General features: G+C 34.1%; 1 protein-coding gene across 1 annotated transcript; it reads right to left on the minus strand.

The window, feature by feature from the left end:
• Window positions 1–129: 129 nt before the first annotated feature.
• On the minus strand, window positions 130–27665 carry LOC142326946 (dynein axonemal intermediate chain 2-like). Its single transcript, XM_075369676.1, has 7 exons — window positions 27392–27665; window positions 25427–25680; window positions 18053–18261; window positions 17162–17225; window positions 15442–15588; window positions 4253–4435; window positions 130–303 (listed from the first exon to the last, which is right to left on the minus strand). The coding sequence occupies exons 1-7, from the start codon at window positions 27663–27665 to the stop codon at window positions 130–132; spliced, it is 1305 nt and encodes a 434-aa protein (XP_075225791.1).
• Window positions 27666–27917: the final 252 nt, after the last annotated feature.

Consider the following 27917-nt stretch of genomic DNA (forward strand, 5'->3'; position numbering starts at 1 on the left):
TCTCATTATAGGTAAAACATCTTATTATAATAGTAGGTTATAGGAGAAAAAAACACTTGATTTTTACACTGTTTTTTATTTAAGGACTTTTTTAAAAGTCTATTTAAAAAGTACTCATTAAAATAGTAATTATTGTTTTGATGTTTCTGATGGTTCCTCTTGCTGAGGTGGTCTTTCTTCCTCAGATGGTTTTTGTGCAATTGCTGGTAGTGGTTGTTGATCAGTTGCATCACCATCATCACCATCAGCATCAGCAGTTTCTACCAAGACATCTTTCAGATCAGATCCACCCTTTATTGTCTCCTGCAGCAGAATATAAGTTTTAATTAGGTTTGTCTCATTTAAAAGTAAGCTCTTGCCAATACGTTACTTTAGAGTTGTGCAACATGCTGTTGCACAACCCTCTTCATTTTTCAGCCACAAAGGCATGAAAAGATTTACTTAATAGGGGCACAATAATTGCTAATGCAGATAATTATATAAGATAATGCAAATAAACAAATAACAATAGTTGTTTGCAAAAACAATAGTTGTTTTGTCAATTGGTAATTTTTCATGTATTTAGATTAAGTTTCATACATCAGGCTGCAGTACAGATGCCCATGGGCATCTCTGCAGGAGATAAGTATGTAAATAAGTATATGTAACTATAAGTATATTTGGCTGCATATGTTGTGTTCATGTGACCTTGTGTGAGCTCACAACATGGAACAGAGAAGCGTGATAAAATTTTGTATTTGACTTATTCTATGATAAAGCAAGCATTGAGCAATGAAGCTGCATCTCTCATACAACATACACATGGTGGAAGCGGTTTAAAGATGGTAGAGATCGTTGAATGATGACATCTGTTTGTCAACAGCTGTTCACGAAAACAACCTCATCAGACATGGTATGTACAGTTCTAACAGAAAAAATGAACCACCAAAAGGTGTGTTTCATTCCTTGACTGAAGAACAAAAACAGGTGTGTCTTTCTTGCACTCAAAGACTTTGTTGAATTGTTGTAACTGGGCATGAAAGCTGGTGCTTCATGTACGATCGAATGAAGTGTCAATCCACTGCTTGGTTGAGTCCTGGAGTCACAAAGACTCGCAAAAGTCAGGCAGCAAGCAAAAATCAAGAGTGAAAACGATGTTGATTGAATTCTTCGACACAAAGGGCTTGATTCATCATGAATTTGTCCCAAGTGGTCAAACTGTGAATTCTATTTGGAAGTAATGAAATGCCTGATACGTCACATTCATTGAATCTGGCCGGAGTACGGGGATCCGAGCAGTTGGACTCTCTTGCACGGCAATGCAATTTTAACACGTTGAAGATGAAAGTCTGCATTTCCAAAGACATTTCAGCAATCTAAAGGGCTTGCACCAAGCAGTTGAAGGCTTGAAGTATTTAATCTCCAGAGTGTATTTAATCTCTACTGGCGCTGTAACAAGTGTATAACTAGAGAATGGTTCTGTGTAGAGGGCATGTGAGTAAATTCGTTAAATCTTTAAATCTATTTCTATTTAATTTCGGAAACTTACTTTGTATACATAAATAAATAATCCATATGATCTTGGACAGATAATAATAATGATTTTGGACAGCTGTAAATAAAATTAAGAGCATTGGCTGTAAAGTGAGCCCAGTATGAAGTAGAAAAGGTGATAGTTGAAAATAAGACAATTGATTGTACAACAGAGCAAAAAAGATTTAAACAGTAAATGACACAAGCCTGCAAAAAATTTGGGTTGTGGAATGTTCTTTAACTTTTGATAATCGATTTGTATGTATTTTTGGTGCTGAATCTGAAAATAACCATCACACCAGCATTTTTCGCAAATTGCAAATTTTAAATCAAAATTTGTAAAATTGTGCACGTTTTTATTTTAATAATAAATTAATATAATGTATTCACTTTTTTGGCTTATACTATGCATTTTTATAGCTAAATACTTGAGCGGTCTGAAGCGGAGGGGAGGGTTTGAAATTATGAGAATTCTGCAGATTCTTTTTGTTGCATTTGTGGTGAGTTAATAGCGTAAAGGCAAAAAAGAAATGTTTCGTACAAGTGTACCGAGAATAGGATCGTTTTGGACTGAGAATAGGTGCTCAAAACAAAACTTGAGCACCCCACTATATTTGCTACACATGTGTTGAAGGACTTCAATGGTGGTCAAAGGATGAACAAGAAGCAATCAGATTGGGAGTTCCAGTGGTGTAGCGGTGTTCACAATTTTACTTTGAAGAGTTTTTTATTAACTCTTCTATTTTTAAAGAATAAAAATCGTGAATCCAAGTATGTGATCTGCTTTATACCCAGACGTACCAGTGCCAATTCATCCAGAAATTTACTTAATAGATGGTTCCACAAGTGATTTCACATCAAGGAGTACTAACCTGGAGATAGATAGCTGTACACCATAGCTTTATTTACAGTCTGAATTAAACGATTTGGTTTGAGACTTACATCTGAGCAAAGAAAATTCAGAATTGTTTGGTTCAAGGATTAAAGAGAAGAACCCGCTAGCAGCTGGCACCTCATTTTCCTGGTTCAGATACAGAGAAAAGGATTTTCTTCCATATTTTTTAGAAGGAGAATTAGTCTTTAACATTCAAGTTAACATTCTTTACAAAAGTACCGATTGGCATAGATTCGTCCTAAATGGTGATCTCAAAATAATATTGATACACAAAGTTTCCTTGTTTTTTGTGTGACTGGTATAATCATTGGATAAGGAAAGATTGGTCAAAAGGAGCTTGATTAGAACCTGGAACCACAAATGTGCTCCAAAAGCTGTCACAGATTCGAATAAAGTTCTCTTTCTACCTCTGCATATCAAGTTAGATTTGTCAAAGCCTTACCAAAAGAAGGTAAATGTTTTTTTGGAAGTCTGGAAGACATATCTGTGACTTCCAGTCTTATCAACCAACAAACTAAAAGAAGAGGCATGACGTACCTATCAAAAATTAATTTATTAAATAAATAAAAATAAATCTACTATAATCCACTAAATAAATCCATTATTATAGATGAATTGAGGGCGAGGATCAATGACTTCCATGCCCTCCTCTTCAGACCATTGAACTGTTTAGCTATGAGAATGCATAGAATAAGCCTAAAACATGAATATATTATATTCATTTATTATAAAATCTATTTTATTGTATCACATTTTTGCAAGTTTTCAACTTTAAAAATTTTGAAATTTGAATTAACTAATAATTTGGAATTACAAAATATGTAACAATAGAATTATGATTATTTTGTTTAATATATGGTTATTGTAGTAGTATTAATAAATACTACACTTGGTGTGAAAATTATGTTCTCTGTAGAGATGCATATTCTGACCTATGGAATGGTTTTGCGATGGAATTAAGATGCCTCTATATTATTGCAATTATATGACACTTGTCATTATAAAGGTTTAATTATATATATAGGTGTATTAAGGTATTATTATACAGGTTTAGATATAGGTAATACCAAAAGTAAGAGCTGATTGCTATTAAGCAATTGGTTTAATTTATTGTACATGTACATTAGGTTTGTTATCAATAATTTTATTACCAATCTGTTGTTTGCTTTCCAATGAATATTGATGACAGCAGCCTCTTCAGTAGATCTAACTTGATTTCTCAATGCTATAGGTGTAACAAATGTGTACTTATTATTCATTTCAGGTTTGTCCAATAATTACTTAACCATTAGGCTTGTCAGCAACCTGACAAATAACAGATTATCCTGGTCTATCTACAGACAGCCCCTTCACCAATTAGATACAACTGGGGCTTTTCAGGAATCCTCAGCATGGAAAACTTAATAGTTGATAGTCAGATCTGCATCCATAAAACTTATAATGGGGAAGAAGGAGTGAAGGATAAGGAAAAGGGAATGAATGGTGAAAATGATGATCAATTAGGGCAGTTTACAGTCTTCTCCAGAACCCTTTATTTATATATGGCTCTACTAATGATGAATCAAAACTGTATATGTAATATTATTTAAGTTCACTGAAAGGAAATTCAGTGAAAATTGAAAAAACTCTGTCTAAAAAATATCAGTTCCTTTTTGTGCATTTAAGAGGAGACACGTTTTGTTGTGAACAAAGAACGTACCTTTATGACTTGGGTAACTGCAGCTGCAGTAGCACGTTAACAAGTGTTAAAGGAAAAAGGTATCTCAAATATGTTTCTGTTTTAACTGACAAATCTGTAATTATATAAATGAAAAATACTTCTTAAAATATATTTTCATTATATACCTTCCCCAACAAATCATTGAAGTCCTTTTCAGCAGCTTCCAACATTAGTTCAGCTGCAGACATAACTGGTACTGGTTTTGGTCCTACTTCTTTTTGTTCACTTATTCTCACTTTAACCTTTAATCTTACTTCTCTCATCTTGCCTTCTATTATCTTCTCTCTTCGACTCTCTCTCTCAAACATCTGAAATGTTATAATTTTTTTTTTTTTTAGCAATATGTTTAATTTTCTTGAAGCATCAGGGAAAACCACAGAAAGCTTTGTTGATCAGATTATCAATACAATAAACAGAGAAAAATTATTATTGTTCATAATAATAAACATAAAATAACAGCAAGCTGGGAAATTTGCAACTTTAAAGACATTACAAATATTTAATTATGTATTTATAAATAATTATGCAAAATATTTATTTAATTAGTATTATTAAAAACTTATTAACAGTAATATTTGTATAATAAAAGAGAAGCTTTTTAATTTATCTATACTATTATACATACAGGAAGGGGGTTTTTTGTTCGGCATAAAACAAAAAAACAACCTAATCAATTGCAACCAAATTTTTCCCATATTTCTTAGCATGACTGAGAAGGCTTGTAGATATATTTCATCTCAAAAAAACATTAAAAACAACAATAAAAAATATGTGTTAACGATAATGCTTTACTTTCCAATAATGTTGACTCTCCACTAGGCAGAGGATATGTTGTGCTCAACAACTTTTTACGGTAGTGTAAGAGTTGGTAGTGTATTGGCTCTCTGCTAGGTGGCAGACATGTGGTCGTGGAACCTAATCAGCGGCTGGTTAACTCAGGCCACTGGTATGTTGACCAGGATGGCAATGCTGCTATACGGAATGTCACTGGCAGGTTTGCAGTCACGAAGGTAGTTAGAGGTAGAGGGTTCGTGGCTGTAGACATTCATCAACTCACGGTGATCAATGGGTAAATCTCTCCCAACTGCGGAATGGATCGACATGAAGAATTCATCGGTAACCTGGAGGGATGCATACGGAGGGTTGGGTTCCTGGTACTTTTGACCGGGGACTTCAACTCCGAATGCACTGAACTCGGAGGGTGCCGGTCCACGCGGAGAGGCTACACCCTAGCTACAATGCTTGGGGTCGCGGGACTGCTGGTCATGAACACGCCTAGGGTGCCTACATACGACGCAAGGGGTGATGGATCGGTGTTGGATCTGACAGCGGCCTCGGATAGGGTGGCAAGAAGGATAGTGGGCTGGCAGGTAGTAGAAGATGATTTTGCCAGCGACCACAAAGCCATAATTTTTGAAATACAAGGAGGCGGAAGGGGTCTAGCGGAACCGGACCCTATCTGGAAGCCGTCGGAACAGCAGGCCGCGACGGTAGCGGATAGGACGGCACCAGAGGTGGCTCGTAGGCGTGTTCACACCCCCGAGGAATTCATGGCCATCCTACAAGGGGAATGTGTGAAACAGCGGCCACAGCCTGGGAGACGCGTAAAGAATGTTTATTGGTGGAACAGGGACATTGCAAGACTGCGTGGTGAAGCCAAAACAGCAAGGCGGAGGATGCAGCGCGCACGACGAAGGGACTCTGAGCGCCTACAGGAGGAAACGGAGGTGTTCCACGCGGCACGAGGAAGTCTTTGCAGAGCCATTAAGGCTGCCAAACAAGAGGCGTGGCAACACCTCGTGGAAGACCTGGAGCAAGATCCGTGGGGCAGGGCCTACCAGATCGTCACCAAGAAGTTTGGTAGGCGCCTGACCCCATTGACAAGGGAACAGTCTCTCACAGCGATAACGGAGCTCTTCCACGTCGAAGAGGAGGAATGGGAACCGATAGCTGGTGATCAACAAAGGCGCTTCACTGTAGAAGAACTACAGTGGGCATCCAAGAAGATGAGCCTGCGGAAGAGCCCGGGCCCAGATAACATCCCTGGGTCCATCGTGAAGGTGTTGGTGGATAGGCACCCGTGGACAGTGTTCAATGGGGCATTGTCCACGGGGAGTTTTCCCGGCTGTTGGAAGGAGGCCAGGTTGGTCCTCCTCCCGAAACCGGGAGCCGATCCTGCCTCATCCTGGAAACCAGGAAATACCGGCCGATCTGCCTCATCAATACGATGGGAAAGCTGTATGAGAGACTGAGAGAGCTGGCTGAAAGACTGCGGTCGGAGATTGAGGCGGGCGGAGGTCTTTCCCCAGACCAGTACGGCTTCGTTCGGGGAAGATCAACCGTCGACGCCGTCCGACGGGTGCTAGAGTGGGCCAGAGTCCAGTCGGTAGGCACGTGGCGACGAAGGAAGATCCCATTGATCATTCTCCTAGACATCAGGAATGCATTTAACAGCGTGCCATGGGGAGTGATCATGGGAATAGTCCGGAAGAGAGGGATCAGCGGCTACTTGCTCGCCGTAATAAATGACTACCTGCATGAGAGATCTCTGCGGGTACGCACAGAGGAAGGAGAAGATGACTTCAACATGTTTGGAGGCGTTCCGCAGGGGTCGGTGCTTGGGCCTCTTCTTTGGAACATCGCGTACGACGGCCTTCTGAGGGAAGAACTCCCGGAAGGATGCCAGTCGGTCGCGTACGCAGATGACCTCGCGCTGATGGTGTCGGGACGAACGGAGGAGGAGGTAGAAGATAAGGCAAACTTGGCGGTGGCAGTCGTCAGCAGATGGCTGGGGGAGAGAGGACTACGACTGGCACCGCACAAGACGGCGGCTGTCCCGATCACCGGCAGAAGAAGACTGAGGGGAATGTCCTTCATGATGGACGACGTACGGGTCCACACGTCCGGTTGCGCTAAGTACCTGGGCGTGTGGATTGACAAGAATGGGCTGTCTAACACCCACCTCAGAGAAATCACGAAGAGGGCCGAGCAGATACAAGACGCTCTACAAAAACTAATGGGCAACAAGGGCGGACCACGGGCGAGCAAGCGACGGCTGATCCTTTCAGTGGTTTCCTCCGTTTTGCTGTACGCGGTCCCGGCCTGGAAGGACGCACTTTCGGGAAAGAAGAACGGCTACGGCTGGGGCATGGACCAGGAGACTGATCCCGGACTTGGGACCGTGGGTCAGGCGGAGGCACGGGGAGGTAGATTACTTCCTCACGCAGTTCCTGTCTGGACACGGGGAGTTCGGGGTCTACCTACATCGGTTCAAGAGAAGACGGACACGGAGGTGCTTCTACTGCGGCCAGGATGACACGCCGGAGCACACCTTTTACGAGTGCGAAAGGTGGGCTGTGGTCCGGCGTAGGCGTGGCACAGATGGCCTCACTCCAGAAACAACTGTAGCTCACATGCTGAAAGGGAAGAGAGAATGGGAGACGGTACAGAGCATGGTGGCTGAAGACGAAGGAGGAACATGGAAGAGAGTTGGGAGAAGACTTCTAGGCGCGGGTAAGCAGGAATGTCCCTAGCGAGTATACTGTGTGTTTCTTCTATTATATATTTTATTTTTGTGTTGTATCGTATTGTGAATTCATTGTCTCCATTGTCACTGTGGTTGGTACTCTTCGGCCAACTCGAGATGACAAGCACGATCGCTTCACCGTGTGCAGGAGGGCCACGGCTAGAGGTGACATCGCCGAAGAGACAACATGAAGTGTGGGTTTCATTTATTATGTATTTTCCTTGTTTTGTATGACTGTGGTATTATTTTATTTTATCGATTGTGTTTCCGTTCCTGCTAACGGCTACGATGGCACTCACAGCGAACGTGCCCGCGTTTGCAGAAGGAGGAATAAGTTCAGACACCAACGTGATGGACTGCAACTGAAGGGAGGGTTCTTCGCTATTGTCCTGATTGTGTTTTATTTTATCTTATTTTATTGAGTTGTTTTGTGTTTTGCTGCTGGTTGAGGAATGCAATCGCAGCCAACGTGATAGTGGTGGCTGACTTCGACGAGAGCTGCCGCAGCAGCGGGAAGTTACTGTGTTTACCGAATTTTATTTTATTGTAGTGTGTATTTCATTTCTTTTGTTTATGTTTTTGTGTTTATATTGCTGGCGGGATGGCATACACGATCACTGCGACCGTGTGTAGGAAGGCCACGACCAGCGGTGACGAAGCCGAAGAATGAGACGGATGGGAAGAGTAGACTTTTATTAATTATGTATTCTGTATGGGTGTGTTACTAGGCTTAACTGCGTTTTCCTGATGGCGGCTAAGTGGTGGTGTCAGTGAGAGTGAGTGTGTTTTATTACTTGTGTTGTGTCCTGCGGATGGGTGTGAAAAAAAAAATAATAAAAAATACAGGGGGCGAATCGTAGTCGCCGTGCAGGGCCAGGGAGGTAGCCTGGATGCATAGGACGCTTTGGCTCCTTCATATGCAAGAATGAAGGTCAGTTGGGGTGCTCCGATGATGCATTTGGGACCCTCAAGTGTGAGAGGGTGGATAGGGGGACGCGGCGGTTTGCTGGCTTCGCGCAAGGCGTAGCCGGCAACCTAATGTAGGGACGGGAAGGGTAGCCTCTCAGTGGAGGGATGTAGTGGTCGTCCAGAAGTGAGGGCTACTGCATCTTGATAAAACTGAGAGGACCCCGATGGGACGCCAAAGAAAAGGCAAGACAGGGGGGCAGTCGACTGCCACACGACACTCCGACATTCCTGCGCATAGCCTAACGGCGGAGGCCGGGATGTTTTAAAAAAAAAATAAAAAAAAAAATAGGTGGCAGACATGTTGCTGTTCTACATTCAGTCTACTTAATAACGAGAGCGTAAGCTGCCGATAGTTGTTAATTATTGAATAATAGACAATTTTAATTTGTTTCTTTGATATAATTATAGTAGTTAGGTTAATGCAGTAGTTCAATTAAATCTGTAAATTAATTGAAAACGAACTGCTTCTAGCGGGAGAGAGCATAAAGTAAAGCTTTGCTTTTAGCATGGAGGGAGCTGTGTGTGTGTGTGTGTGTGTGTGTGTGTACAGTTACCCGGCGCACCACCATTGGTTTGCTCTGCACCAATAGCAGCTAAAATAAAAATGTGAGCACATATGACAAACAAACAAACCCATGCACCATCATTTTTATAGAGATTTTGGCGGTGTTCGGCAATAAATAAAAATTAGCAATTTTGAGTACTTTTTCTAAAATCATGTTGAAACGGAAGAAATGTAATATTGATAGAAAATTAACAGATGCGAGGTGAATGTCTACATCGCATTTACATGAGACTATGAAAGAGCATGAGGATTTATTTTATGATGCTATACAATACAGGAAAGCCACTATAAAGTTCGGATCTGCTTTTGAATACGATCCTCATTTGGATTATATTAATAGCAAAGATTTACAAATTGGTACAATGATTAAAATATACAGTCACTGTTTTGCAAAAAAGTGGAAAGATAATCACCTGGCACGAGTTGTTCTGGTGGGAAATTCCTACACTTAATGAGCTACCAATCAATCAACAGCTTAGTTTCAGGATCTCATCCATTGTCAAAACAATTTCTCAATAATTTTGGAAAATACAACACCTTATTTCAAATGACTTCTTTCAGTGCTAAACAAATTGTAGAAAGGAATTTTATGCCTATGTTTAAAATTCAAGGTGAAATTTACAATCTCATAGAAAGTTTATTGCCAGCACCTGATGTCAATTGCCAACATTTACTTTCTTTCTGATGCTGATCAAACTTCTCTAATATTATTCCAAATTTGAAGAAGGAACTAACAATAGCATTCCAGCAAACTTGCTGGAACATAATAATTTGATCAGAGAGTTTAAATGCAATATTGACGACACACCTTTGGATAATGCAGAAGATTTAAAATTAATAATTCATGCTGATCATGTACCTGTTAGTCAGCATAGGGGTCGCTATAATGCTCCAACTACTAATGAAGTTGCTGTTTTACTAGTTGATGAAGATAAAGGACCTAGAGATATAATCTTATGTTGTGAAGATTGTTAAGATAATCTTAAGGGTGAAGATTAGTTAGTATCTAACTAATCTGCTTAATAATAATGAACAAAAGAAATGTTTTCTGCATGCAGAAAATTTATTGCAATGCAGTTCGGGATAACATTGACAATTTTTTACATTATTACAAAAACTTACTTAATCAATATTGTGTTGACATGATAGTCAAAATCATCACTGAAAGATTAGCCTTTATTTGTAATATCAAAAAAAAAATTACGTGCTGATGATTACATTCAACTTCAAGATACTATACAATAAGACACCAATGTTAATGCTAACATGATCAAAATGTTATACTTTCTTCATCTTTCACTAGTTCACCCACGGTATATGTATGAGAAATCTCAAGATGCTATGCTACGACATGCATGCGTAAACATGGTGTCCAGATTTATTTATCACTTTTATGTGCAATTCTGTATGGCCAGAAATAAAAATCAAACTATTCAGTGGTAAAAAATCTATTGATAGACACGATATTATATCCAGAGTTTTCCATTTTAAAATGAAAATCTCCTAAACCTTATTAACAGAAAAGAAATATTTGGTTTGGTCAACTGCTTTGTGCTAAGTGTTGAGTGGCAAAGACGAGGCTTAACTCATTGTCACATTGGTATGGTTAGAAACTAAAATATCACCTGACTAAATTGATCTTATCATCTGCTGAACTCCACGATAAAAATGTTGACCGATTATTATACGACATTGTTTGTCAACATAAGTGTCACGGACCATGTGGTGATATAAATAGGTCATCAACGTGTATGATAAATGGAAAATGTTCAAAAACCTATCCTCAAAATGTTGAATTTTGCAACTCTGTGCAAGCAGTTCGATGTATCTGCCAATATATTACCAAAGGTTCAGATCAAGCAACTTTTTCAGTTGAAAATGAAAGAGATAAATTGAATCAATTCATTATTGATATATGTACATCTGAGGCTGATTGGTGATTTTTTGACTTTCCAATACATCACATTATCCCACTATTGTTCACTTAGCAAACTATCAATGTATTTATTTTACTGAAAAAATCTCCAGAGTCCTTGAAAGTCCTCAGAAGACCATTCTTGCATTTTTGTGCTTTGTCAATCTGACTTATTTTCAGAAGAAAGCGTGGTACTGACATTGAAGGATTTCCTGGAATCAAAAAGGATGCTGCTCTGGGTAGAGTATATACTGTTCATCTTAAACCATAGTGAATACTTTCATCTGCATATGTTATTGCATAATGTTAAAGGACCTGTATCTTTTGATTAATTGAAAACTGTTGATGGTGTGCTACACCAAACATATAAAGCTGCTTGTGCTGCACTTGACGTATTGGAAAATACAAATTACTGGAAAGACACGCTTGCTGATCCTTCAATCTGTCAATCTTTGCTTAAATTGAGAGAAATACTTGCAATTGTATTAGTTTTTTGTAATCCTGCCCAGTCGACCATATTGTGGGAAATGTTCCAAAAAGATTTTTGTAAAGATATTTTATATTAAATCTGACATCAAACCAATAATACTGAGATTACAATTTCAGATAAAATATTGAATAGAGGTCTCGCTGAGCTTCATTGTTGTTATACTTATGTGATTTCAGTTTAGAAACACAAACACATGATAATCTAGAAGCTATTAATGCTTATGATACAATGTTAAGACTTTCTTTCGACGTTGATGAACAGGAAGAATTTGTAAGTATTAATCCTCCTAAATTAGTACCAGAACAAACTCAGGTGTTTGATGGTATAAATGACAGTATTGCTAGCAACAACCCAAAGATCATTTTCTGTAGTTAATCCTAGAAGCACTGGGAAAACTTTCTTAATCAATCTGTTTCAAGTTTGCCAACTAAAAACGTTGCAATCAGTGTAGCATCATGAGGAATAGTTACTAGACTTATAAATGATGGGAGCATGTTCCACTTTTAAGTTACCATTAAATGTTGCATAAGGGCAAAAATGTGTTGGTTCTGTTTGTAACAATGGTCCACTTGCACAAATTTTGTAATATTCTAAACTTATAGTGTGGGATGAATGCACAATGGGTCATTGAGTTCATATTGAAGCCATTGATCGAACCCTTTGAGATATTAGATCATGTGGTAAATTAATGGGTGGTACCTTTCATGTTTGCTGAGACTTTCAGCAAACATTGCCTGTCATCGCGAGAGGAAGTAGGGCTGATGTTGATCAGGCATGCCTTAAATCATCACCCTTATGGAAATTTGTCCTCACTATTAACTTAAGAACTAATATGAGAGTTCATCTTGAGGGTGGCAATGCAAACTTTCCCTTAAAACTACTAAACATTGGAAATGGGACTCTTCCTCACAATGATAGTTACACTTCTGTTGATGAGAACATTGGTACCTTTGTACATACAATGGATGATCTCATTTCCAATATTTATTCAGAAATTAGTAAGCTGTTACAAAAACCATACGAGTGTATGAGTGCCTTTGCGAAAATATTTCTGCATTTAAAATTAATAGTATGATTTTAGAAAAAGTTGAAGGGCAAAGCAAGGAATGTCGATCTGTAGATTCTGTAATCAATACTAAAGATGCAGTCCACTATCTTCCAGAATATTTGAATTCTCCGAATCCTGCAAGTTTTCCAGCTTCGGACTTTCCAGAACATGTAATTTGGAATGTCAATAGATTCTGCTACCAGAAAATCAAAACGCTGTAAAATATAATATAATATAATATACCCTGCAGTTCTATCAATTTAATAGTGTTAGAAAATGGGTTGGCTACATTATAATCAAATACACTTTCTTCTTACGATGTTAAGTGCATGCTAAAAAAATCCATTTTGAAATTCTGAGTTTAATGGGTTAAAATGGAGTAACAATGAAATTGTTTTTTTTTTTGTTTATTTCTCAGTAACAGGACATAGATATCAACTTAATTATTTTGTGTGTAATCTTAATATGAATATCTAAAAATTGATTTGTACATTTTTGAAATTCAAAAATTAAAAGAGTTAAAATGGATTTTTTTTTTAAACTTTATTTTTTTAATTTCTTGGTAACAAATGAAGTCAGTTGTCTTTTGATGAGTGTAATCCTTCTTGTCAGTAAACCAATTTCTAGGTTTTTGAAATTTGAAAGGGGATGAATAAAGGTAAAGAAACAATTTGAAAGGGGATGAAGAAAGAAAAAAATTTAACAATGACTGTAAAGTTTCCCAGTCTCGACTACAATAAACTAGGTATTCAGTAGATTTGGGCTGACAAATATTCTTCAGATAAATATTTAAAATCCATTTAATTCTTTTTTTAATTCTGATTTTTTAAGTAGTTTGAAGGTATATGGTGCTGTTGCTCAACCAACACAGCCACTGCCACTGTAACTGTATGTGTGTCCTGCTACACCTATCTCTGGTTACTTGACTAAAGAACATAAAATAAAAGAATTGACCGCTATGAGGAAACACAAGTAACCATATAGCGCAGGTGTGATGGGGAGCTAATTTTTAATAAATTGGTTAGAAAATTTTATATGTCATTAGGTAATTGTTAAAAATAGAAGCACAATGTAATTTCTCACATTTAAGTAATATCATTTAACGTGAAAATGGTTCTATCTTTTTTTAGTTTGAAATGAGTGAATGTTATTTTTTTTAATAAATTATTCGTTTTTTAGCAAAGGTTGCACTTTTGATGTAAATACATGTGAAAAGATTAATTTTTAATTTTACTGAAATTTGTTGTACATGAATCTTATTTACTGGCTTCAAATAAATATATATTAGCTTACTAAAATCCAGATTGCATCAAAATATCGTTGATGATCTTTAAAGATCAATTACCAAATAATAGTTATACCTTTATTACCTTTTCAAAGTGAAATAAAATACGAGGTCTATTCAAAAAGTAACCAAACTTATTTTTAATCTTTATTATTAATTTGACAGATTATTGGTCCTTGTCCCCTTCATAATACTCCCCTCCCCTATTCACACACTTTTCCCTGCAGAGATTCCACTTCGCAAAGCAGTCCCCGGGATAGCTTCATTTGAAATAGCCTTTAAGGTTCGTGACAAATTTGCTTTAATGTCATCAAGAGTCTCAAGACAAGTCCTTTCTCACTGATTTTAATTTTGAAAATAAAAAAAAATTGAAACGGAAAAATTGTACGGAGGCTGAGGGAGGACAGTCATCTGATTTTTTCACATATTGGCAAAGTAGATCGAGAATGACGTGCTTTCTTGGAGCATGGAGATCCTTTGCTAATCCATTATGATTACGGAACTTTTGTCTCAGTGTCGTCACTGTAAACCCAGCTTTTGTCTCCCGTTATGATCCTTTGCATGTTTCATTATCATTGGATTGTTCAGGAAGTTTTTGACAAACGTCCACTCTGTTTGGTCTATTTTTTTCTACTGTTCGGTTATCAAATGAGGAACAAACTTTGCTGCAACTCGATCCATGTTCAATTTTTCAGTCAAAATGTCATGGCATGATACAATTGAGATGCTACCTCTTCTGCAAGTTTTCTGATGGTCAATTGACAATTTGCGTGCACCAGATCATTGATTTTCTGAATGTGTGTGTCATCAGTTGAAGTCAAAGGCCTTCTTGATTGATAACAACTTCTAAATTGTGAAAACCATTCGTAACATTGCGTACGACTCAAAGCATCATCCTCGTAAGATTCTTTCAAAAGCTGAAATGTTTCTGTGAAAGTTTTCCCCAGTTTCATGCCAAATTTAACATTGTATCGTTAGTAGCAATTTTTGTAATGTACGATTTTCAGAAGCACATTACAAACACTTAAAACACATTGCACTCAAATAACAACAACATGAAAACTAAAGATATCAACAATCAAAGAATATGTGGTTACAGAGGAGGAACACAATGCTGCCAACTGCACATCACTAAATATCTTCATTGGCGTTTAATTAAAAATGTTTGGTTATTTTCTGGACAGACCTCATATGGTTCTTAAAATTAATTAGTTAAACCTTTATTGCCTTAAAAAAACCAATGTTTAAAACAACTGAATGAAGACCAGCAAAGCCTACTACTATCCTTTGTAATTTCTAATTGACTTTTGAAGAATTTAATTTTATCTTTATTTCATACACCTTAGAAATTATCAATAAACTAATCTTTAATCTGAAACATTAACCCTAATTTATTTATTTATTTTTTTTTGGCATTTGTGCTTGGGTTTGGGATCTAATCTTTTCTGAATTGAGTATTCATAAGTCATGGCCAAGTTACATATAACGTATTATGTGAATGAGGTTTATTACTGACAGCAGTCAACAAAGCTTTATCATTCTTAGCTGATGTGGCTAGATTTTCAGAGAATTCAACAAGGTATGATGTTCCTTTATTGTTTCCAACTGCTATTAACTGCCCATTTTCATGACAGCGGATACTTCTTAGTGGCTCATCACAGACCTAAAAATCATAAAATTGAATTATCTGAGACTTTTATTGCTGAAATAGGTAATATTATTTAAATAAACTATGTTTAAAAGAAAAATAAATTACTTCCATAAAATGGTATTGTATAAACTCATTTTTGTTTATGGATAGTTATTTTTTATGTTTATAATAGGTGTATTAATAATGCGGTAAAATATCTTAATTCAACAGTATAGTTGGCAGCTGAAAACTTACTCACTCTTCCTTACAGAAACCTTCACTGATCAGACGTATGTGATTGAATTAAAACACTCAGTCAAACCGTTTCTGGAAGGGGTAGGGAAAATACATATTTAGTTTATGAATTAATTTTAATGGAAAACTACGTGGTATGTTGATCCCTGGCTAATTATTATTGAGTAGAATAACTGTGTTGCAAACATGTTAATTTATCTTAATAAAGTTAAAAGGAACATTTGAAAATAATATTAAACACAAAAATCTTCCATTATTGCTGAACTAAATTAAAAAAATGTTAGAATTAAATATCTGAAAATATATGATAAACAGAATAATGCACAAAGAAGTGATTTGCATATGAGAGAGTAATGAACTAACGATGATAAAAAATACTACTTATCAAAAAAGTATTAAGTGCAAAAAAATGTAATGGTTTTTTTTTCACAATAAAATGTTAGATCGAAGTTCTGTATATATTGAATAAAATGAAGGTCAAGAGATGAGATTGATTGGTGTAAACATTGAAGAACAAAGGAGCCAGCATATAAGTTCAGGTTTAAAAAAACAGTGTTTTTAAATAATTGTATACTTTTATGAAGATTTATATAAATATGAAAATCGAATCATGATTTGTCATGATAATGCATTACTATAACACACTAACTATGGTAGATTCAGTAGAAGACCTACCCTCTTTTAGATTCAAGGATGGCTACCTCTCAGGATCTAGCCATGTCCATAGTTTTTACTCTACGTTGCGCTACACTCTACTTTACATCTCGATCTAACTTGAATAACTTTTTAACATATTAGAATAGATTTTACATTCATTCAAGTAATAGTAAACCACCAAAACACAGTTAAACTTACCATATTTATTTCTAATAATCAATTTTTGTGGTATCCTGTTGTATCAGTTTTAAAAAATTTTGAAATTGAAGTTATATGCAAATTCTGCTGTCCAGTACTGGAATAATGCCAAATGATTGATGATTCTTTGATAGGTTGTTTAATAGTTACTGTATAGATAATTTAATTTAGTTCTGTAATAGCTTGGGAATTTCAGACCTTATGAAATAAAAAAAATCAATGAAATTACTTTCATTTGAAAAAAAAGAAGCAATTAAGGGTTAAGGTTATGTTTGGAACTTATAGGGGAATTTTTCTTGTACTGTCATTCCAATAAATTCTTGCCATCATTAGTATATAAAATAAGGTTCTACAATCGTGGAATGCATTTAGTTCACTTCACTTAGAAATTACATCACAAATAACAACTTAAATTTTAAGTGAAATAGATGTGGAGCTGTATAAAAGGGAAAAATACAAAAATGCACAGAACTCATCTGATGCTTAATAGTTATACTGCTGAATTTATGTTAAAAACCAGAATTGTGAATTCAATAAACTGAGCAACATTGAAATAAATGCTGTTAAATTAAGGAACATGTAAATTGAACAAATATTTATCCATACTGATTGGTTTCAATGTAAACTCTCAAATAATTCCATTTTCAGATGAAATAATAGTGACTTCAATAATTTAGTTTCTTGGAAAATTAACAGAATATAATAACACTAAAAAACTGTAACTTAAAGAGATAAATGAAAATAAATAAAATAAAATCTTTCTAAAAGTTCCAGTTATAACTAACTGACCTGGCAATGCTTCGCTGTTGCTAGATTTGAATACATAAATATGTAGATTAAATTAACACAATTGAAAGTTTGATATAACATTAAGAAACTGAACATTACAGGACTTCACAAATTTAACCTTTCACCTTTACCCTTTTTTCTTTCCCAATTTCCCCTTTTCAATTTTTCTCTTTTCCGCTTTCCATATCGCCTTTGCCCTTCTCCACTACCTGTTTTCTCATTTTCCTGTGTGAAAATCGGTCCAGTAGTTTTTCGCCTACAGTGGACACACTTACCAACATTGGCTTTTGTATATATAAAAGAAGAAAGTCTATATGTATATTTGTTTTTTTTTTTCATAAATATCTTGACCCCCAGTACCACCTAGCTGGTCCATTTTTTGCAAAAATATTTCTTTTCATGTAACTAACATATATTCTGAATATGAGCCAAATTGGACCATAAATACAATTTTCCAAAATATCTCGACCTTAGCACCACCTAGAGGATCCATTTTTTATAAAAATTTTTCTTTTACTAACTAATAAATAATGTGTTCCTCTTAACTGAATGGCTATGTCTTTCTTAATCATTTTTACCTTGATAAATAACTTATTACCTTGTCCATATAATGGCAGATTCTTTACAGTCTTCAGACCATATTCTTGCTGTCCAATCACCAACTGTTAGAAAATTCTTTACAAATGCTGGATTTCTTTCGAGTGCAATGACAGGGCCATGATGGCATTTGTACTGAGCACCAAGTTTTCTTTGCTGTGTCTTTCCTTTTCTATTTCCAGAAATAGCAATACCATTCTCTGTACCTACCTGTCAATTATGCACTCACCTTATTGTCTTCAAATATAAAACCTATAACTCAGAGCAAATAGTTTTCCTAGAAGCAGCTAGCATATTAAAAAAATTAATGTGCTTGTTGCATTAATATTTTTTTTTTTTTGTTAAAAAAAATAACAGTAATAATTATCACTTTTTTTGAGTTAATGAAAATAAACAGAATGAATATTCCAGAAAAACTATTAAATACATCTGTACCAGTTAAATTAATCTGAATAATTACAAGTGAATCAATATTAACTATTTTATCTCTATGGTATTAAAATACATTAAATTTCTTAATTTAGTGAATACATAAGCAGATTTTCTATGTTTTTATCTGTTGTTTAGCAGTAAAAGTTGCGAAAAACTATTGATTCTCAATAACCGAACAAAATTTATTTTAATTAGTAAACTTTACAAAAATAGAAAAAATTCTTACATTAATTATTAACTATGTTAAAAATTATAGGAGATGTTCAAAGTGCCCACTATTAGAAAGGTCTCCAGTCTTTTTCTGAGAGATTATCTTAACTGTTCAAAAGTTCTGTGAGTAATCATAATTTCTTGAAATCCATTTTGGATTCTCAATGTTGAGTATTGGAGTTAAATAAACAATATGTTTCAAATGGCCCCACAGGTAGAAGTCGAGAGGGTTTAAGTCAGATGATCGGGGAGGACAGGCCACTGGCCCTCTGCAGTCTATCCCTTTTTCATGGAAAGTTTCTTACAGGAAATCTGATACCAACTGACTGAAGTGTGCTGGAGTTCCATTGTGGTAAAACCATATATTTCCTCTTAATTGTAGGGGTAGATCTTCCAAAAAATATGTAAGATTCTCGGTCAAATGAGCAAGATAATTCTCTTCATTTAAATGATTTAATAATATGACAGGACCCAAAAGATAATCATTAAAAATATCTGCCCATATGTTCGGGGAAAATCTTTATTGATGGCTACTTCGGAAGGTACCACGAGCGTTCTCGTCACTCCAGATACGCTTGTGATAATAGCATTTGTTAACATGATCAACAGTAATAGTAGCTGTGTAAAATTATTCAAAAGTGAAAAATTAATATCAATTGTTTTATTATTATGTAATATTAAATTTTTTGTGAGAAAATTATTACTTAATTTGATACTGATTTACAATACTAGAATTAACAATAAATAAAAACAATTAATATTTAATCGAATTGAACGTAAAATGAACGACATAAAAACAAACACAAAATTACAACATCGATTTTCTGTCATAATTCGGCAAATGTAATTTATTTTTCAATCCGTTATTATCTCCATAAATAGAAGTTTTATCAAAATTAAATTTATCAAAATTTATGTTTTATCAAAAACCATAAACATGCTTTTGTGATAAACGTGGCCGCCATTTTGTATGTTTCAATAAGTTAACTTTAATTGAAACTGTTTTGAAACATTTGAGACAACAAAAGTTTAAGCTCTCTTATTAACACAAATTTTATTTGTATGTTTTTTCTTTTTTTATATAACAATCATGGGCGTGCACAACTGTAATGTCAAAGATTGCTTGTTTTATCCGACTTAATGTAATCACATGATAATTTCATTTTTGTTTTTATTTATTTACATAAGTTTTGTTAAATTTAGTTAATAATTCTTATTATCGTATTCTTTAACATATTATTTCATTAATTTGGTATGTATATGATGAATGACATAACTTTAAAGTTGCGTTCTTTTCTGTCACCTATTTTTTTAAATAACCTTTGAATCTGCTATTAGATTTTTTATTAAATAAATTTTGTTAGAGTAAATGTTACATTTAAAAATACATTATATTATAATATTCTTATCATTATCTAGATCTGTGGTTCTCAATCTAGGGGGTGCCCCCCTGAGGGGCGTAGAAGAATTTCAAGGAAGACGTGAGTGTATTTAAAAAAAAAGATAAAAAAGTAAAACTATAATTTATTCAGTTTTGTGGTCGCATTTATAATTTCAAAGTTATCGTAGTTTTCTGTACGTTGTACACGAACACACGATTATTACAATAATCGTAGGCCTACTCCAGCTTCTTATGTACCAGTGTCGTCAGTCGTGTAATTCGTCTCTGCGTGTGAGCCGCCATTTTTGTTGTGATTCTTGACGCCTTTTTTTTCCTGTTTAGCCACTAAACTAACCCGGTGGGTTGATTCTTGACGCCTTTGTTTTAAACAAATTAAAAAGATAGAGTGACAGTTGGTGTCTTGTTATAGTATGACTGAAAATGGCTAAATCACTACAAAAGAAAAGATTATATAGTGAAGACTCTGTTAAATACAGATTTATCTTCATTGAGAAAAACTGCAGTCATATACCTCAGTGTGTTATTTGCCATGTTGTTCTGAGTAATGATGCAATGCGGCCTGCACGTTTGGAACGATATTTGACTACAAATCATTCTGCTCTGACAAGCCTACTGACTTTTTAATTTTCAAGAAAAACTGTCTTAAACGCATGAAACTTGATTCCATTGGAAGTTTTCTAATGGAAAATAATAAAGCTGTTGAAGCTTCTTTCAAAATTGCCTTGTTGATAGCAAAAGACAAGAAATCTCATACTAATAACACATAATTGGTGAGTCACTAATAAAACCTTGTATACTTGCTGCTTGTTGTACTACACTCTGAAGACAGCTGTAATAAAGTTGCAAAAATTTCTCTGTCAAACGACACAGTAAAACGCAGAATTGACTAAATTGCTCTGGATTTAAAAAATCAAGTAGTAAAGGGCTCCCCATTCATCTCTTTGAAGTGTGATTAAACAACCGACATTTCAAAACACGCAGTTATTGTTTTACTGCAGATTTGTTGAAAGAAAACTGTTGGGTAAAGTTAACAAAAAACACAGCTCGTATTTTCCAAAAGAAATTGGACTTTAATTGAGAAAGAAAACAACTTTACTTATGTTGAATCATAACCTTAAAAACTAAAAAGAAATTATGAAAATAACATAATTTAATGATACATTAAAATATCAAATGAAATCAGCATATGAACAATGATGTTAAATGAAAAAAAAAAAAAACAAAAAAACATGAATATACACTTTTAAATACAGATTTTGACAAAGCCTGAAAAACAAGAGAACATGAAACACCTCAATTTTAATTGTAAATTTAGAAAAACATAATATCAATAGAAAAATGTAACTGTCAAACAGTTATACTACTGACATATACTATAATGTGAGAAATAGCAATGAACGGATGTCATTAATTTAGATAAACGAATTACAATAAATCTTAATTAGCACTGGCCTTTTCTGAAATTAAGAGCATCAACAAACTTAACGTTGAATAATTAATACATGTAATTCTAGTTTAGTGTAGAAAAAAGGCCACAATGATATTTTAGTACAAAAAGAGTTAATAACAATAATTAAATTGAGATAAGTATACATAAAAATAAAGTGTTAATTACAATATAATAGCATTGAAATTAATTGTAGAGTTAATTATCATAACTACAGAATTGAAATTAATAAAGCACGTGAAATAGGTTGCAGCTGAACAATGACAACCTTATGTAAGTAACCTGTCGTGAATGTACTTGTTGTGAAAAGTGAAATTGAAAACTTGAAAGGCATAGATATGATGAACTGAATGTACCTCAAATTTTAATGATAACATAACGGTTTAACGTAACAAGTAATGAAAAACTGAACTTGCCTGTAGCACACAAATATTTGTAAGCGAGGAACTCGTGAATGAAGGTAAAACGAATACATACAGTAAATTCCTGGGCGTAGTCCGCCGTGTTGTATCAGGAATACAGTGGTGAGAATGTGGCTTCGAGGTTGAGCAAGACTGGGCGTCTGAAATGTGTAGCAACGAGTTTGAAGAAATTCTGCTTCGCTGAAATTGTAATAAGAAGCTGGAGAAAATTCGGCGTCGACAGAATTGACAACTTGTAATGATTGAAGCATTTTCCACAGAGAAGTAATGTAGAATTTGAAGAATAACTTAACGAAGAAACGAGGCTGGACGAACATAGAAAACTGTGAAATCACGAAAAACTGACGAGTAGAATTAGAAAATATTTTAACAGAGAAATACTGCAACGTTTATAAGTGCGAAGACGACGAAAGTATTAACATTAAGCGAAAGAAAGAAAACATCGAAGCCTGGCCCTCTAAGAGGACCAGGATCCGCAGAACGTGAAAGTCCGAACTAGAATGAATAAAGGCTGGCGTGGTGAGAAGTAGTGGAAGCGAACAAAGCAATGGATAGAAGAGTGTGTGTGTGTTGACAACAAGAGTAGTGTCTTATTGTTAGTATGAGAACGATTAGAGAAACGGTATGGAATTCGGGAACGAAGACATAACAAAAATAATTTAAGCGAGCAGTTCACTAAAGAACTACGTAAGACTGATAAAAATAATTTCTGAATACGCAAGTTGAAGAAATGACATCAGGACAGACAAAGAGAAATAGACTTCTAGGAACTATGACAATATTGAAATTGGTTGAGAATAAAAAACACTAAGCCTAATATATACATTAAGACTAAACAGCAATGAAATAATGCGTGATATAAATAAGCTAACATCAATACGATGATGCAATAGTCAGACAAGCTGGAGCCTGAGAGAAATTGATATCGAAAATAAATCCAAATAACCTATTTAAAAATACACATAGATAAGCCTTACAAAAAAGCAAAATAAATTACCAGGCCTGTAAACTACAAGACTCGACCATAACCTTGAATTCATTGGAATAAAACGACTTTACGCCAATGGCGTAAACAAAAACAATTCTTTGAGAAAGTATTGTTTTCAATATCTCTTGAAACGATAACTAAAGCTGTTGATGTATTTTATACTCTTCATACTTTTTTGGGAGACCTTTCTTGAGATAAAGTTATTGGAATGTGTACTGATGGAGCCCAAGCCATGACAGATTGCCTACTGGGATTTATAGAATTGCCTAAGAAAAAGAACCCTAAAATAATTGGTTCTCAATGTGTCAGTCGCAGTCAAGCTTTAGCTTGTCAGAGTCTACCTGAATCAATCAACGCTGCTTTAAACATAACAATTAACACAGGAAATCATGTCAAATCTAGTGCTTTGAATACTAGACTCTTTGAGGCATTGTGTCAAGAATTGAAAAGTGACCAAGAAACTCTTTTTTTCACACAGAAGTTTGTTGGCTGTCCAAAGGTAATATGCTTACTAGATTACTTAACTTAAAATCAAAAGTTGAAATTTTATGATGATTTCAAGACAAGAAGATCTCTGTACAAGTTTACAGATGATAAATTTATCTTTTACTTGGCATATTTATCAGACATTTTTGAAGCTACAAGGTCAGAAAAATATTCTGGAGACTTATGATGCAGTTATGCATTTCATAGAAAAGATAGCTCTTTGGTAACGCAGCCTTCAAAGTTCAAAGCCAAACTTTTCATCCTTTCCAAGATTGAATTACCTCCTCGATGATACAAAAAATCTTCCATTACACCTAATAAATGAATTGAAGGGCATTTGGTAGCACTGAAAAATGAAATTGGAGATTATTTTCCAGATGTTAGTTAGGAGAACTGGGAGGAGTTTAAGTTGACAAGAGATCACTTTAAAATCGATGTCTGTATACTTCCTGATCATATTCAGGAACAGGCAATCGATCTAAAATGTGTTTCTCAAGCAAACATGGATGTTGAAGATTTTTGGTTATTTTTTTTCATGTTTACCCATATTTTGCTTTGGAAGCTGTGAAGTTGTTAGTACAGTTTTCATCCACATATATCTGTGAATCTGGATTTTATACATTAGCATACATAGTCAAAATATCGAGCAAGGCTGGACGTCGAAAGTGACCTGAGGTGTGCTTTGTCACAGTTACAACCAAATATTCAAAAACTTGTCAAGAACAAACAGTGCCAGCCCTCTCATTAATGTTGCAAATGTGTCTGATATTACATGCATAATGATGTATGTAGATCATAGATTACCTCAAATACTTTTTTTATTTAGTTCTACGATTCTTTGATTTCAAAAATTAATCAAATTGTATATTAATAGTAATAAGTTGAAAATAAATAAATCTGAAATTTAATTTAATAACCAGCTTCAGCTAACCAAACTTAACTTAACCAGCTTCAGTTTCATATTCCGATAGACCACATATGGTGGTGGGGAGGCATGACCTCACATCAGTGTTCAAAGGGGGCACAGAGCCTGAAAGGTTGAGAACAGCTGATCTAGATCAATTTTAGTCATGTTAATTTATTAATTCTATGAAGTGTATAATTTATTATTATGTTTATTATTTCATAAACATAACATTATTTATTTATTTAGCGTACGGCACCAAGACACAACACCAGTTACAGTAAAAAATTACAAACAAACATTTAACAAATTAAAATAAGCTTGGACCTTCAGTCTGAATTTGCCACATAACATTTTTTTATGAGCATAGATAATAATGGACGTTGTAATAATTTTGACAGAAACATAAGGATTAATTTAACCATAACATAACTAATCAACATTAAATATTTTAAATTAGTTAACTTATACAATGATAAAATTTATTATAAAACCAACATACCATTATCCACAAAAAATCAAATCCCCCTCAGTCACTTAAAAACTTATTGTGTAGTATGGTAAAAAAATTATGAAATGCAAAAAAAAAAACACATAATAATGAAACAGAATTAATAAAAGAATTAAATTTATTGCAAAACTGCAACAGATGTAATTACATATTAAGAAACATAAACCCAAGAGACATTTAAAATTTATATTCTTAAGTAAATTATGTGCATAAATCTCCTATAAGAAAGTATATTCTCCTAAGCTTCTGTCATATTTTTCTACTATTCAATAATTGTGCAGCCATAGTAGACAATCCCTTGACAGTGTACTAACGTACGATTACGTATGTATTCGATTACATATGTATAATCGAACATTACGATAACGTAATGTGCGATTACATTTTTTTTTTGAAGAAATGATTTTTTATGAACATTTATTCTAATAAAATAAGAATTTATCATTAAAGTAAGAATATTCACAAAAAAACTTTTACTGCTGAGGTGTATTAATTAGATAATTCAAAAATAAATTTTAACTACAGCACACTTAAATAACTATAAATTAATGTAATAAAATAATTTTAAAAAACCTGTCCATCAACTGATGCAGAGAAGAACTCTGTTCCAGACTTTAAGTTGATCCATAAAACACTTGACACAGGATCACGATGGCTAGCATATAGTGAACTTAATTCGACTGGTTCTGACCCACGTCTTGGATCCCAAAATGCTACTTGCCCATTATATAACCCACTCACTAAACTGTTTGAGTCCTTAGGATTATATTCTAAGCTAGCTATAAATACTGGTGGTTGTAACGTTAAAAGTGGTTTATTTGGGTTTTCTGAAACATTAAAATATTTTGATTTTGGTCTTCATACATACTCTCTAAAACTGTTATTTATTTAATGTCTTATATACATATAATTGTTAATATTTGATCGTTAAACATTAGGTAACTCAAGTTACCTTCTAAAACCTTGTGGACATGTAAATACTTACAAGAACACCAAAGAAGAAAGTAGCAATGGACTTGACTATTAAATGGTCAGTTAACTATCTATTTACATCATATACTGCTGACCTACAGGAGAAGAATTTTTTGAGGAAGGGCATGAAGCCTACTAAAATCTAGTAAAACCTAGGGTAAATGATAATTTTTTGAGGAGCAAATTTTCTTTGATAATATTATTCATCAAGAACATGACATTTTTTATTACAATATTACAAAACCATATTTTACATATATTATATATTACTCATATTTTGTCTTGTATTAGTATGACAAACATAATGGAAATATCCGTAATCACACAGAACAAACTTCTGAACAAATATGGTTAGTCAAATTTATATTAAGTTCACCTGAAAAGACGCCAGAATGAGTCAAGCTGTTTATTTATCACCATTACAATATAACAATTCAGGAATAATCAATGATGAGAGAAACACAAAAAAGGATCTTCAAATTAAAAGGAATCATAGAAGAAATTTAAAAGAATCTTTTTTAGGTAGATTTCATAAGAAAGTTACCTATTGTAATGGGTACCATGACTCAACTTCTGGAAAATTTCAACATATTTTTGCGTTTCACATCCCCAAAACCATTGTCAGTTACTATATATATATATATATATAAATACTTCACTTTCTTGTGGACATGATAACTGCCGTATTCTTGTGCCAATCACTTTTAAATTGATACATAAAATATGACGACCCAAAATCTTGGTTGAGTTTGTTAATGGGCAAAATTGAACCGTGGAGGTGGAAATGGAAGGCTTTTTAGAAAAAAAATATCACTATAACTTTCTTATTAAGTAAAATATCGAATTCGTTTAAAGATCTTACTATTCTTTGGATAAGGGCCTAAAACTTATCTAAGTAAAGTCTTTTGATATTTATGTATTTTTTTTAAATGGTTAGGTAATCCATTTAGTAAGTGGTCAAATACTACAGGGTTCAACAATTAATTTGGCGTTTGTTTTATTTTATAATAAATATTAATATTGTATAATGTTCTTTTGTAAATAGATTAGTATTGGTTGATGTATAATTTCATTAAATATATTATTTTTTAAATTTGGGTTTTTTAATTTTTCTATTGTTTGAAAAATTTGAGTTAGATTTTATATGTTACATAATATTTACTTGGTTATTATTTTATTTTTAAATATTCTGATTTCATGAAGTGTTTACTACAGCACATTTTTTTGCTGTAAAACACAATACATTTTTGTTGAGCTTCTGTTCAAATTATTATTAGGTAAGTGTGTGTGCACATGCGTGCGTGTGTATGGTAGAATAGATTCTATGTGAGTAATAAAAATAGTTTTATCTGTCATTGAAAATTTTCTCAAGTCATATTTTTAAAGATAAATTTGTTTGATAAAATTGTGTGTTTGAAAAGTTGGTCCAGTTGAGACAATATCATTAAATGAGTAAGTTTGTCATTATATCAAGTATCAATAATTATTATCTCTTTTTTTAGTGTTATTTTCATATTTATTCTTAATAAAGTAACCAATAGGCAGTTCAATAACTTTCAATCTTACCAACTTCCCATATATACGAATTTGAGCTACAGTCAGTTGTAGGGCGCTGGAATTCTGTATTGCAATGTGTTACAGCAATTTTTATACCACCATCAGGAGACCATGATAAATTTTGTACTGATCTTTTAACTGATGTTGGATCTCTAAACACATTTACTGTTCTTGATGTTGTTCTTTCAACCAATGAAGATTGCTCACCATCCACGAAGTACAACTCATAAATATTTACTGCATTATTCTGAAATATGCAGTGTTCCATTGGCTGAAAAATCATATTGTTATCAATTGTTTTGTATTTATAGGAAAGAATTTGTATAATTACTTAAATGACACTATTAATTTAAAGTTTAATTTTAATAACTATATAAGACTAAAAAACGTATTTTTTTTAATTATGTGCTTTGGTTGGTTATCCAATTTTATCCTTTGGTAATTAAAGGAAATTTTAACAAACAAATTAAAAACTGATAAATCAATTATTGAACCATATCTAATATACTGAGTAAGACAAGAAAAATGCACCTTC

This window comes from Lycorma delicatula, chromosome 6, assembly GCF_047948215.1.
Source record: "Lycorma delicatula isolate Av1 chromosome 6, ASM4794821v1, whole genome shotgun sequence".
Lineage (NCBI taxonomy): Eukaryota > Metazoa > Arthropoda > Insecta > Hemiptera > Fulgoridae > Lycorma > Lycorma delicatula.

Excerpts from the sequence above, each read along its gene's own strand:
- LOC142326946 (XM_075369676.1), bottom strand. The coding sequence starts at position 27,665 with ATGATTTTTCAGCCAATGGAACACTGCATATTTCAGAATAATGCAGTA. Across the intron at positions 15,589-17,161 it reads TTTTTAACATAAATTCAGCA|GTCTGTGATGAGCCACTAAG; the intron begins GTATAACTATTA and ends TATGATTTTTAG. Across the intron at positions 4,436-15,441 it reads ATAAAGCTTTGTTGACTGCT|ATGTTTGAGAGAGAGAGTCG; the intron begins GTCAGTAATAAA and ends ATAACATTTCAG.